This window comes from Wolffia australiana, chromosome 4 (genome assembly GCF_029677425.1).
Source record: "Wolffia australiana isolate 7733 chromosome 4, ASM2967742v1".
Lineage (NCBI taxonomy): Eukaryota > Viridiplantae > Streptophyta > Magnoliopsida > Alismatales > Araceae > Wolffia > Wolffia australiana.
The window spans coordinates 10990892-11003056 of NC_135838.1; the positions used below are offsets into that span (position 1 = coordinate 10990892).

The 12165-nt window shown below is 41.9% G+C and overlaps 2 protein-coding genes across 2 annotated transcripts; one reads left to right on the top strand and one right to left on the bottom strand.

The window, feature by feature from the left end:
- Positions 1-619: 619 nt before the first annotated feature.
- Positions 620-4511, top strand: LOC144701920 (protein PTST homolog 2, chloroplastic-like). The gene is made up of 10 exons (XM_078573738.1): positions 620-1195; positions 1276-1400; positions 2157-2311; positions 2379-2530; positions 2977-3124; positions 3209-3277; positions 3351-3543; positions 3619-3775; positions 3926-4099; positions 4252-4511. Exons 1-7 carry the CDS (start codon positions 792-794, stop codon positions 3444-3446), a joined length of 1149 nt encoding a protein of 382 aa, XP_078429864.1. The 5' UTR covers positions 620-791; the 3' UTR covers positions 3447-3543; positions 3619-3775; positions 3926-4099; positions 4252-4511.
- HD1 (histone deacetylase 1) lies at positions 3712-7628 on the bottom strand. Its single transcript, XM_078573736.1, has 7 exons — positions 6895-7628; positions 5677-6117; positions 4686-4916; positions 4324-4415; positions 4182-4245; positions 4052-4096; positions 3712-3962 (listed from the first exon to the last, which is right to left on the bottom strand). Exons 1-7 carry the CDS (start codon positions 7426-7428, stop codon positions 3873-3875), a joined length of 1497 nt encoding a protein of 498 aa, XP_078429862.1. The 5' UTR covers positions 7429-7628; the 3' UTR covers positions 3712-3872.
- Between the last annotated feature and the right edge of the window lie 4537 nt (positions 7629-12165).

A 12165-nucleotide genomic window follows, 5' to 3' on the forward strand; every position in this document is an offset into this window, starting at 1 on the left:
GCGTGCCCAGTCACGTTTTTTTGCAACGACTTTAACCTAACCTTAATTTGATCTACTTCCAGTCCGGTTCTAGGCCAGTCAGGTTGACTAGTTAATGCCAAAGTGAAAGCAGAAAAGTCATGTTGATCATTATGTTGACCATGAACATAATCAGCTTGAGAATCAGTGCTGATTATGTCTTCCATTACCTTAATTCCCCTCTCTCTCTCTCTCCATCTCACATATGCTCTTTCTCTCTCCGCACCTCTTTCTTCATGCAAAGAGCACAAAGACTTTTACTTAAAATACATTTAATAAATATTTAATGATTTACTGCCAGTCCAACTGGTTCCCAGTCCTAATTGTCAAACCCTATCTGTATACATATAGTCTACCGTGTCACCCATCCATCCGTCATCAGTTCAGTTTTCGGACGAATGACAGAACAGGACTGACGACAGGGTGAAATGGTCCCATCACTGATGGATGACTGAACGTACTGTTCCGTCCCGTTCCGTTCCGTTCCGTCCCATAATCTGACAAATGTCAAAAGAAGGAAAATCCGTACTCGTCCACGCTTTCCTTTTCAGCACATACTCCTCTACAAGATTATATAAAACGGCAACCACTGTCGCTTCCATTCAAACATTTCATCTCCGTCGTTTTCAGGAGAAAACGTGATTTTTTCTCCGCGCGATTAAATCTTCTTGTCTTTTGGGATTGGATTGGATTGGATTGGATTGAATTCAGATGGCGATGGTAGCAAATTCCGTCTCGCCAGCGAAGAAAATCGAAGGGATTCGAGAAGATTGATGCAAAATTTGAGAAGGATGCGAAAGGATTGTCTACCTTGCAGCCACCCTACGCGCCGAATTCCTCTGCATTTCGCTTCTCCCGCGGCGTTGCCGTCGCTGGTGAGCCTCAGCCCGAGGAAGAGATGTCGTCCTCTCGTGCTCTATCATGGCCGGAAGGGGAATCTCTTGGGCTGGATATGCAGAGGAGCAGGCGGCGGAGCGGAGATAGAGAGGGCTCTTGCGCTGGAGGCGGAGATCTTCGATTTCATGGAGAAATCGTCGAAACCTAATCGTTTTCCGACCAAGGAAGAACTGATTGCGGCGAAGAGGATGGACTTGGTGGAAGCCATTGCTGATCACGGGGGCTGGCTCGCCTTCGGATGGGATTTGGACGGCGACGATGGGGTTTCTGCTCTAGAGAGGTGATTGAGTAATCATCGAGTTCTTCGAGCGTATTTCTCCCAAGTTCACTCAAAATTGATGTGATTTATGCTCTGCTCAGAGGAAATTTGGTTGAGAAACAGGGCGGGATAGAGGGGATTTTGAGTACGCTGCAGAAGGAAAGGAGATTCTCTAAACCGGAGATAGAACATAGATCTTCATCAGGCTTTGATGCGGGGGCTGCAGGTATTTCTTACAAGGAAAGTTACATATATTGGTTTTATTTTAAAAATCGTCCTTGTTCATTGATGATGAACTTGTGAGGTGTGTGGTTTTTCGTGGCATTTGAGTTTTTCATCAGATCTTTCGGTTGGGATACTTTTTATTAGCTACAGAATGAAGGTTTGAGTTCTTTGATGACGTTGGTGACAGTTGGAGAGGTTTGGTATATTTCCCAGGAAGCAAAAAAGGGAGATTCATTGCGTCCTCTTTGATTTGATTATTACGAATTATGTATTTTTATAAAAACCCATTTGCGTTTTAGTTTCTATCAGTACTGCATTGACCTTTTTGTATTAACTTTCAGGTTAAATACAAGAAAAAATACGAAACTTTCAGAGCATTCCAAAGTGTTTTTCGGAACTTAAACATCTCGCTGACAAAATCATACTCTTGGTCACCATTTATAGTAATCTAGAAACATACTTGTTTAATGTATGCCATAATTTGATTTCTTCAAACTAGGTCAGTTCTTTGGATCACGCCATTGCTTCCTTTGATTCTGATTTACACATTGTTGTGATCTTATGCTTTCTTGACCTAACTCTTCTCTAGAATTCTCGTTTTCTCTCAGCAGGAAGTCATCAGACAATATGACACAGACTAAGGGATTTATCGAAATTTATACGACTATAAGGACCTACTCTCAGCATTTAAGATCTTGGTGTTCATAGATATGTTTGATATCAGTAACCATAAGTTAAAGCTGATAATATGCTGCAGATCGCCAATGGAATGTAGATCTGGAGGACACTCAATTATCCGATCACAGCCCAATCGGAAGTCCTATAATTTCAGATATCAAACAGCTAGAATCAGAGCTTGTTTCTGTTCTCAGCTCTCTGGGGTCCCGGACAAACAAGCCCGAAAAACCAAAGGTACTCAGCCCCAATCCAATTTTAAAAATGAAGCTACAGATGAAAATAAAATGAATTTTCTTTGCAGTCACATCTTCAACGCGTCTCCGTCAACGAACTGGACAAACTCTCAGACGAACTGGAGTTCAAAGAAACAGAAATCGCCAACGTTCGGGACAAGTTGCGATCGGCCAGGGCAAAACTAGCAACCTTAGAAGGGATGATGGCGCTTAAATCAGCGTAAGAAAAGAAATTTTATTTTCATGTTCAAGCCAGGTTCAACATTGACTCGTGATGTTGACGTTGGTTGACTGTTTGGTCAATGATGATGTTGACCTTGAAGGGGTCGATGACATTACACCTAGAATTTCATCGAGTCAACGCCTGATACTAATAGATGGAATAAACCTGGCTTGAACATGAAATTTTATCTTCATGTTCAAGCCAGACTCGAAATTGAGGCGAGACGTTGACATTGGTTGACTGTTTGGTCAATGATGATGCTGACCTTGAAAGGGTCAACGACATAATACCTAGAATTTTACCGAGTCTACCCCTGATGTTAATAGATGGCATCAACCATCGTTAACCATCAATGGTGATGTCGCCTCCGCATCTCGTCGACCATCCTTAAATTTCTAAATTTGACAGCCCCCATGAACACTCTTTATTCCCAATCTTTGAAGCCAAGCTGCAAAGATGGTGGGAGAGAAGCAAAGGCGGGTTGAAGTGGCAAAGAAGGCACTGTGTGCCCTCGCCACTGCTTGCATTGTCTGGGCAGGCGCGGCCTCTGAGGTGTTCTTAGTCGGGTCCTACGATGGCTGGGCTTCTAAGGTCAATTCAACTTTCTATTGATCTTTGGGTTTGTCTTCTTCATGGTGTTGAAGTAGAAGCTGGTTTTGTTATTCTCATGAGAAGAGGAGGATGGAGAACTCTGGCTCTGGCATCTTCACTCTGCAACTTAGGCTCTACCCTGGGCAGTATGAGGTCAGCTCTGGCAGCTGTGTTTCTTGCGTTTTTTTGCTGTTTTTTCTTCGTCTTTGAACCAGTGTATATTCAGATCAAATTCATCGTCGACGGCGTGTGGAGGGTCGACCCACTTCGCCCTATCGCCTTCCATTCCGGGTTTGAGAATAATATCCTGATAATCCAGTGATTATGATATTTATAATCCCGGAGTAACAAGCTGCAGGACACGAAGGCGAAGAAGAAGTCAATGATGATGATGAGTTTGCCTTCGTGCATGGTTAAAGGTAGTCTCGCATAAAAATTGGAACTCCCATCATTAAAGGCACGGCATTGATCAAGTTTTGTTTCCATCCCTGCAGTTGATGAAACAATCATTGAAGGACGAGTTCTGGCTGGAGCCCAGAAGGAAGGAGGGAAAGAGGGAAGAGGGGGAAACACTCGGCGGCCAAATGAATCCAAGAACTTAAACTGCACGGCATATTATGGTCACTATATTGAAATCAAAAAAGGAAGAAGGTAGAAAGATACCATGGCACTCAAAAACATTATATCAATTCATAAAAATACCTTCCCTTGAACTTGCGCAAAAAAATGATCGTGCTTCGAGAACGATTTAATGATCAGCTGCAGGTCGATTGATCGCCTCCTGCTCAATCTTCACTGCAGTCGGCTCCTCCAACGACATGGGCGACACGTCCGGGATCTGCAGATAAAACACAACCTCGAGTTCAATCACCATCAACAGTCGACTGGCAAGATCGGTGGCAGAAAACAGAGGTGTCATCCACTCACCGGCGGACATGGCGTGTCATCCAAAGGAATTTTAGCCGCTTCTTCCTGGTATCATCCAATGCCACGTCAATCGTCAACTCCTTTACAAGCAAACAGCATCAGTGGGAGAGAAAGCAGGAAATAAATTAACCTGATTTCTCGTCTCCGTCTCCGGAGTCTCTCTCTTAATTTTCATGCTTTGAACTGGAGTCCTACTGCAGATCAAGAACGGCGTCAGTGATGAACAGGAGAGTTTACAAATCGACTGGGCAAATCTATGAAAGTAGCATTACGGAAGCGGCTCGTCCCTGTGCTTCGCATCATCCATCTCTGTATCAGATTCGGGGTCCCATCGGCCATCTAAATCCTCTTGATCTTCATCCGCCTGAATGTTCATAAAATTTTGATATTTAAATTTCAAAGAATATTAAATTTCAGTACATTAGAAAAGAAACGTGGGAAGGACTGCAGATAAATATTTCATTTTTTTCCAGGGTCACAAATTTACAATAAGCAACATCACTAACGATTTACTAAATTACAATTGGAAAAGGAAATGATCAGTATGAGAAGCAAATTTTAAAAGATAATCGAACAGGTAGATCAAATATTCAGACAATCGAATGAAATAAAAGAAACATGTAAAATAAAATACCTCAGGGATTTCGGTATCCGGAACACGATCCTGAAACTGCACGCTAGGCGCATGTCGCAGCTTTGAGAGATTCTCCAGGATCTTTGATCTTAGCTCCTCCAACACTTGACGAGTATTTTTATTCTCCATGTTGCTTGGAGCTACATGAAGTGTATAGTCAGGGCCAAAATATTCGTAGTATTCGTTTGGCGGCATCTTATCCTCTAACTCAACACCTTGTGCCACCGCTGTCTGATCAAACACCAAAAAACAGAGATAATAAATAATGTTGCTCATTACTTGTCATTACAAACAGATACAAACCCAAATAGAATAACTAGCATCTGAACTTATGAAATTATAACTAATTGACCTAGTGTTCAGTAACCTCACAAGCATTATCATATTGAATGTCTGACCCTTTCCTGATCCGGACTGAAGGCCTGGAGCAGGACAATGTCCGACATTTCTGCCTGCCCAAAATTCAGGCCCAAAATATCTGTCCAGCAGGGTCTAGCTGAATTTTGGACACTCATCATCTAATATGAGAAAGAATAAAGGGAAAGTAGCTCCTTTTAATTAAAATTTTCTAAAAACATATGCAATGTTCAAAAAAATTTCAGAATTTTCTGTCCCCTCATCATCTAAAGTCATCGTATTGTTACAGTCATCCAAGGTTGACCACCATTCTCCGGTGATCTTCCCTCTTTTCGTCAAAAAAAAATCCTTATAGTCATCCAGTTCTTAGTAATTCTTATCGTCATCCTCCACTGGTCATCTGTTGATAAGAATGATGATGAAGATATGGGAGAAAGTCAATGAAAAAAAAGCTTAAGGATCTCGAACAGAATGAAAATTCACCCATCAAAAGTAAAAACACATCTCCTTCCAGAAGTTAAAGAAAACCATAACGAATCCTATTTTGGGACTCCACCAAAACTTGTAACAATCATAAGAAAAAAAAAAATTGGAGCGCAGCATTCAGAAATTAGAAGAATTAAGAAATAAATACCTCATAGCACCAGCAGCGAGCAACATTCCGGATGGTGTACCCTCCGCCACCCAACATTAGCACAGGCACATTAAACGATCTGAGGTACCTGGCACACTCCGCATGACCTTTGATTGAAAGGTTGAAGCATCCTAAGCGATCTCCCGACAGTGAATCGGCCCCACACTGAAGGACAACAGCTCCCGGCCGGAAGATTTCCATCACTTTTCCGATGATGGGCTTGAATAATGACTGATAACTGTCGTCATCGATGCCGTCGTCCAGAGGAACGTTTAAAGAGTAGTATTTTCCTTTTCCATATCCAATGTCACGCACATCTCCGGTCCCAGGGAAATAATCACCAAATTTATGAAATGACACGGTCATCACTCTATCAGTAGTGTAGAACGCCTCCTCGACTCCATCCCCATGATGGATGTCAATGTCCACATACAAAACCCTCTGAAATATGGGCAACAGACGTTTTAAAAGATGATTGATAGAGTGGTTTGCATAATTTACTCTAAATAACAAGTGAAAAAAGAATCTAAAAATCGCATAGACACATCGACAAAAACGGTATCTAGAGATACCCACAAAGAAATAAAATCCAACATTGACATTGATAAGTACAGTGGGAAAATATCAAAACATGGTAACCAGGAACAGTGACTCACGGTAACCCACATTGAAATTTGACATTAAATTATAGGGAAAATTTTGCCCTGCGAAAGGTCATACAAGGAACATAGAGAGTGATCTGAAAGAATCTATATACACACCAAAAATGGAGTTCGCGCTCAAGGATTATTGGAATGAATTAAATTAACGAGGTACATAGGTATACATGAAAAGCCCCATATCTCTGGTCTTTTGTGGGCAATGAATATGTTAAATGCTACATGACAAAGAGGGTTCATAAACTTATGCAAAATGACAGGCGGAAAATGAAAAAATATGTAAAGCTCATTCTCTATGTTTGAAGAACAAAGACTCATTGACATGGATGGAATCTAAAAGCACCCAAAGTATAAGATCCAAGATTGATTAGAAATATGGGCAGATTTTCGGATATGGTAAACCCTCCTGTAATTGGAGAACAAATTACAAAAATTTTCCTTGTTTGAGCAGGGAAAAAGAGAGTGATTTGAATGAGTCTTGGAGTTCATCCTCAAAGAACGAAAGATTCACTGAAACTAATGTGACAAAATAAATATAAATCTAGGAAAAGCCAAATACCTCATAATGCTTGAGGAGTTCAAGAATAGCAAGAACAATGTCGTTAACATAGCAGAAACCCGAAGCCTCGCATTTCTTAGCGTGATGGAGGCCGCCAGCCCAGTTGATGGCAATGTCACAAAGCCCATGATTGAGCTTAACGGCGCCTCCCATGGAGCCACCGGCATAAGTCTGGCAGAAATTGAAGAGACCATCAAAAACAGGGCAATCCTCGCCGACATTGAACCGTTTTAGGGCTCTAATCTGGTCTTGCTGCGTCTCCGGAGTGATACTGCGGAGGAAGGCAACGTAATCATCCGCATGGAATCGGCATAGATCGCGCTCTCGAGCAGGGCAAGGCTTGAAAACTTGCATGTTCTGGAGTAAGCCGTAGTGAGCGAGAAGCGCGTGAGTCATTCGGATTCTGTGAGGTTTCATCGGGTGTCCCTGGCCATAGTAGTAGTTGCCCACTTCAGGATCGTAGAAGTAGAACACTCTCCGCTTGGAACCATCGCCTCCGCACGTCGCAGGCAGCGAGTTTCCTCCCGTTTCCATACGAATGCCTCGCAAGCGGCCGCGAAAACTCCGAAATCTCCTCTGTCGTCTCCACTGTTGATGGAATTAGCCTTGTTCTTGGGTATTTCCTCGCGATCGAGTCAAAATTCCGGATGGATCGATGAAGAACAAGGGATTATCTGCGGGAAAAAGGAGAAGAGAAGCCGGAGAAATGGCTACTCTCTGCCGCTCGAACGCAGCTTCTGAATGAAAGAGAGGGGCTGTTGGCTGTATTTATAGGACGATTGATTTCTTCTTAGGAATTATTTAATATAAGGGTAGTCCCAAAATGTGGAAAGATCATCTAGGCTTAACCTAGGCTTGAATCATCTGCAGGTTGACTAATGCTACAATTAAACTAAGTGATAGTTTCCAAAGTTATATTTTTTATTCCTATTTTAGAAGAAATTGCAAGTAGTGTCCTGATGTCTTTTGCTGATTTTGAGGAGCTTATCAATCACCTTTTTATTCCAAATTAAATCAAATATCGTCGCACACTTTGACAAAAATCCTTAAAAAGTATCCATTGTTTTGTTGTGGGGGGTCCTTTACATCAATGTCAACATGTAATCTTCATTCATGTTAACTAAATATATGTAATTCAACACTAGATTGTTAAGTTCTATGACCTTGACTTTGATGAAACCAATTGGATTTCTGCATTGAAAAATTAAGGACAAAATTGAAACGTCATTCAAAACCTAATTATTAAATCACCTAGACACAGATCGAATTCGCTAGTTTGTGGACCTTAGAGTGAGATGTGTTGAGTTGCTCTCGTGTGTAGCCTCTAGACGTATCTGCGTGATCCTTGGCACATCAAAATCTCCTCCATCTTCACGAGACATGTTTTGCTCTACTATTGTTGTTATATCATTACAATTGCCTCTAGAGTGGAGAGGAACCAAGGAGCAAAGCTAGAAGAAGGGTAGGTGCCCTAAAAAATTTGGACCTGGGTGAATTTTATTCACAGCCTTTCCCTATTTGAAATAAGTGGGTATCTTTCATAAAAACCCCAAACTTTAAGTATATATTGCATCATCCAAAATGCCATTTTCATGTGAGTCTTTAAGATCATGTATTAGTCTAGTTAATGACTCCAAAGGACCAATAACCTTTACTAGAGTTCTAAATCAACTGACTATATCATCATTAGAGATGGGAATGTTCATCGTCGAACAAACAATGTTCGTCAATGAACAAACATGTAAAAATGTATGTTCACGTTTGTGTTCAATTGAATCGTGTTCCTTCACAAACGGTATATATTTTGAAAGTCCAGTATTATTGGAGAGAGAGAGAGAGAGGTAGAGTTAGAGAGAGAGAGGTAGAGTTAGAGAAAGAGAGAGGGAGGGAGAGGAGACAAGGGAAGGGGGATAGGGGCGAGAGAGAAATAGAGAGAGAGGGTATTGTAAAAAAAATAAGAAATTTTCGCCCCAACCATTTGCAAATGGTTTGCCTGTTTGCGAACACTGTTCTTCAGGGTTTTTATATGTTAGTGTTTGTGTTAGGTCGCACATTCACAAATGAACAAAGTATTTTTCCCATCCCTAATCATCATATAGGAAAAAATTAATCATAGATCAAATTAACTCACTCGCTTGGTTGACTTTCCATTTGTAGGGCGATGAACTAGAATTTAGGGTTAGAAATGTCATTTTAGGTCTATGGTTTATGCAACAATATTATCTTTTTTCCTTTTGAACATATAATTTCTATTTTTTGGATTTTTATATTTATTTTAGGAAATAAATCTGATTTCATGAAATTAAATTAATGAAAAGTAATTTAAAACAAATTTAAGGATGTAAATTATTAATAATATTTAACCTAATTTTTTAAAATTTATAGAATAATTTTGGAAAGGTATACCAATTTATAATTGGTAATAATAATTGATTATAATTAAAATACCTTAGTTGGTGCTTTCAGAGCTTTGTGTGATGGTTAACAGTGATGCGACGGAGTTTGAGGTTGTGTGCGTCTCCTTCAATACTTCAATCTTATAGTAAAAGAATGGACCCAGACGAGATTTTGAATTAGCAAATCTCTCCACTGATTGTAATTAGGAACAAAATGCAAGGGTGATTTTTTTACAATGATGGGAGTTCTATTTATATATCAAATAAGGTGGATTGATAGAGGGGTGAAAGATGGAACTGCCATCAAAATTTCAGCCTCACACTTGGTGGCAGAAAATTACATGCGCATTTTAGTGCCGTTGTGATTTAATTTGCCAAAATAAAATAAAATTTTATAATTATGGAAAACTCACTCAGGTTTGTATAATGGGAGCGAGGTCATTTCGATAGGGACTGGCCTTTAGAGGTGAATTCAATACTTAGGTTAATGGATAATGTAGGAGAATAATAAGAGTAATTAAAGAGAGAAGTTTTAGGTTGAGTAAGAGAAGGGATGATAATACTAAAGAGAGTAAAAATAAGAGATAAGATAGTTATAAGGTAGGATATTAACTGTATCATTTATTAAGATTAATATTTTTATAGACATTTGATATAGTAAGTAAAATGATGAAATGTATTTATAGTATTATAAGAAAGGGATTATTAAGATAGGTAGGGATTGGTATGGATAAACTCAATGCACTCTTTCTAATAAGGAGCACCCACTATCTGTCCTTACTGTGTCCACATTAATTGCTATGGGATCAGCCATACTCATCATAACTGGATACTTTAATGTCCTTGTAGTATGAATATTTAGAACACATTCTTAAATACTCATGATCTCCATAATACAAGCTCAAAATAATTTGCTAAGTTCAACATTGTATTCATGGACTTCATTATGAGCATCATGTGCCCAATAGAGAGTATGTTGTATTAATGAACATGGAATGAGATATGGGGTGTGTGGTTGCCTTGGAGTCCACATATATTTCCATAAAAAATTTTAGCCAAATTTAAAGATAAAAATAAAAGGTATTTAACTACAAGATGAGCCAAATTCCTATCTAGTCAAGGATGTGATGGTTTAGTACCATGTCAAATTTTAGAGCTAAAATGAATCAACATAATCATTTTCCATTTAAGCATTGTTGAAGTGACAGAATGATTTTCAAAATCTTTTTAGGATCATTGAAAAACACTCATGATTAATATTTAAGAAATTTAAAAATAAGTGTGGGAATTTTGAGAAGAATTTGTTTTATCAAATTATATCACTATCTATTTGTAATTAGAATTTTTTATCAAGGAAAGAATAATGAATAATTTTAATATAATCCGATGCCAATAAATTTTTTAAAATAAAAATGGTATTAAAAGGTGAAATAAAAATGGTGTCAGGTACGGGAAACCCAATGGTTATGCCTGTAGGCCGATCCAACCGTGTCGTAGATGCCACCAGGGGGGTTTATATATTAAGTGGAATGTTTATGAGCGTTTATAGGCGTGGAGTGAGTGTGATGGCGCGGCACCGTTCGACACTGCAGGGTCGTCACGCGAGGAGCCAGCACCATCATCGAGCCCGCCACCGACGCATGTCCAGCCGACATGACGAGCAGCAGCATCGACGCACAACCCAGGATTCAGATATACGGAGTGATGACACGCCACCTTCGGATCGTCTACTTGTTTCTTATTTTCCCGTCATCGCTCTTCGTCTTTATCATTTGTCGTTGTAGTGAGGGGAAGAACCCATATGAGGATATCTTCCCCTCCAACCTACCTTAATGGGCCTTACAAGTCCTCTTATTTTCTTTCCTTTCTTCTTTCCCTTTGTTGTTTAAGGGGGCCCATTTTCATCCTTCCTATATAAGGAGGGGTGAGCGCCCCCCAGACTTACTCTTTATTTTCATTGAAAGTTTATAACGTTGGAATTCCAAGAGTCACGATCGTGAGAAGAGGAAGAAGAAGAAAGAAGAAGAAGAAGAAGAAAGAAGAAGAAGAAGGAAGAAGAAGAAGAAGGAAGAAGAAGAAGAAGAAGAGGAAGGAAAGAAGAGAAAAGGAAGGAGGAGGATGCCGACCACCGCCCTGCCCGGAGCGCCGCCGCCGTCGCCGATTACCACCCTGCCCGGAGCGCTGCCGCCGTTGCCTGAACGCCGCCGCCGCCGTACCCGCCATAAGCCACTGTCCCGCGTAGCGCTGCCGTCCTCCCGCCATCGTCTACCGCTCCAACCGCCGCCCACCGTTCCCGGCACCGCCGCCCGAGTTTGCTGCCGCCCGATTGGCTCTGTTGTCGTCCGCCGGTCTTTCTGCCGCTAGCCGACGCCTCCGCACGACCTGCGTCGCTGACGACCGCCCGACCTCCCGGCTGCCCCGCCAGTTAACGCGACCGCCGCCTAGACTTGACGCGTACTGCTTGGCTCCCGCACGCACGCAACGCGCCACTTCAGCCCATCCCTTGCGGCTCGTGGACGACACTGCTGAGGAAAAGCATGCCGCCACTGCCGCGGACAGCCCACCGCTGTTTGCCGACGGTGCTGCCTGCTCAGCGCTCGGGCTACGACCGCGCCTCGCCACACCACGCCTCGCCCAAGTCGCGACGATCGCTGCACCCTTCCGGCACCCCACCCACAGGCTGTCTGCCGTGCGCTCACGCTGGGCCTGCGCAGCTCACGCGCCGCGCCCGACGCCGCCCACGTTGTGCACTCTCGCCACACCCCGCGCCCTGCCGGCACCCCGCCCGCAGGCTGTCCGCCGTGTGCTCACGCTGAGTCGGTGCAATGCACACGCCGCGCCTGACGCCGCCCTCGCCGTGCACTCTCGCCTCACC

What these genes read in the sequence shown, in the direction of transcription:
- LOC144701920 (XM_078573738.1), top strand. Translation starts at nt 792, where the DNA reads ATGCAAAATTTGAGAAGGATGCGAAAGGATTGTCTACCTTGCAGCCAC. An exon ending in CTTTGATGCGGGGGCTGCAG is followed by an intron (nt 1,401 to 2,156) that starts GTATTTCTTACA and finishes AATATGCTGCAG; the next exon opens with ATCGCCAATGGAATGTAGAT. An exon ending in ATGATGGCGCTTAAATCAGC is followed by an intron (nt 2,531 to 2,976) that starts GTAAGAAAAGAA and finishes CAATCTTTGAAG; the next exon opens with CCAAGCTGCAAAGATGGTGG.
- HD1 (XM_078573736.1), bottom strand. Translation starts at nt 7,428, where the DNA reads ATGGAAACGGGAGGAAACTCGCTGCCTGCGACGTGCGGAGGCGATGGT. An exon ending in CACAGGGACGAGCCGCTTCC is followed by an intron (nt 4,246 to 4,323) that starts GTAATGCTACTT and finishes CTTGATCTGCAG; the next exon opens with TAGGACTCCAGTTCAAAGCA. An exon ending in ATGACACGCCATGTCCGCCG is followed by an intron (nt 3,963 to 4,051) that starts GTGAGTGGATGA and finishes TTTTATCTGCAG; the next exon opens with ATCCCGGACGTGTCGCCCAT.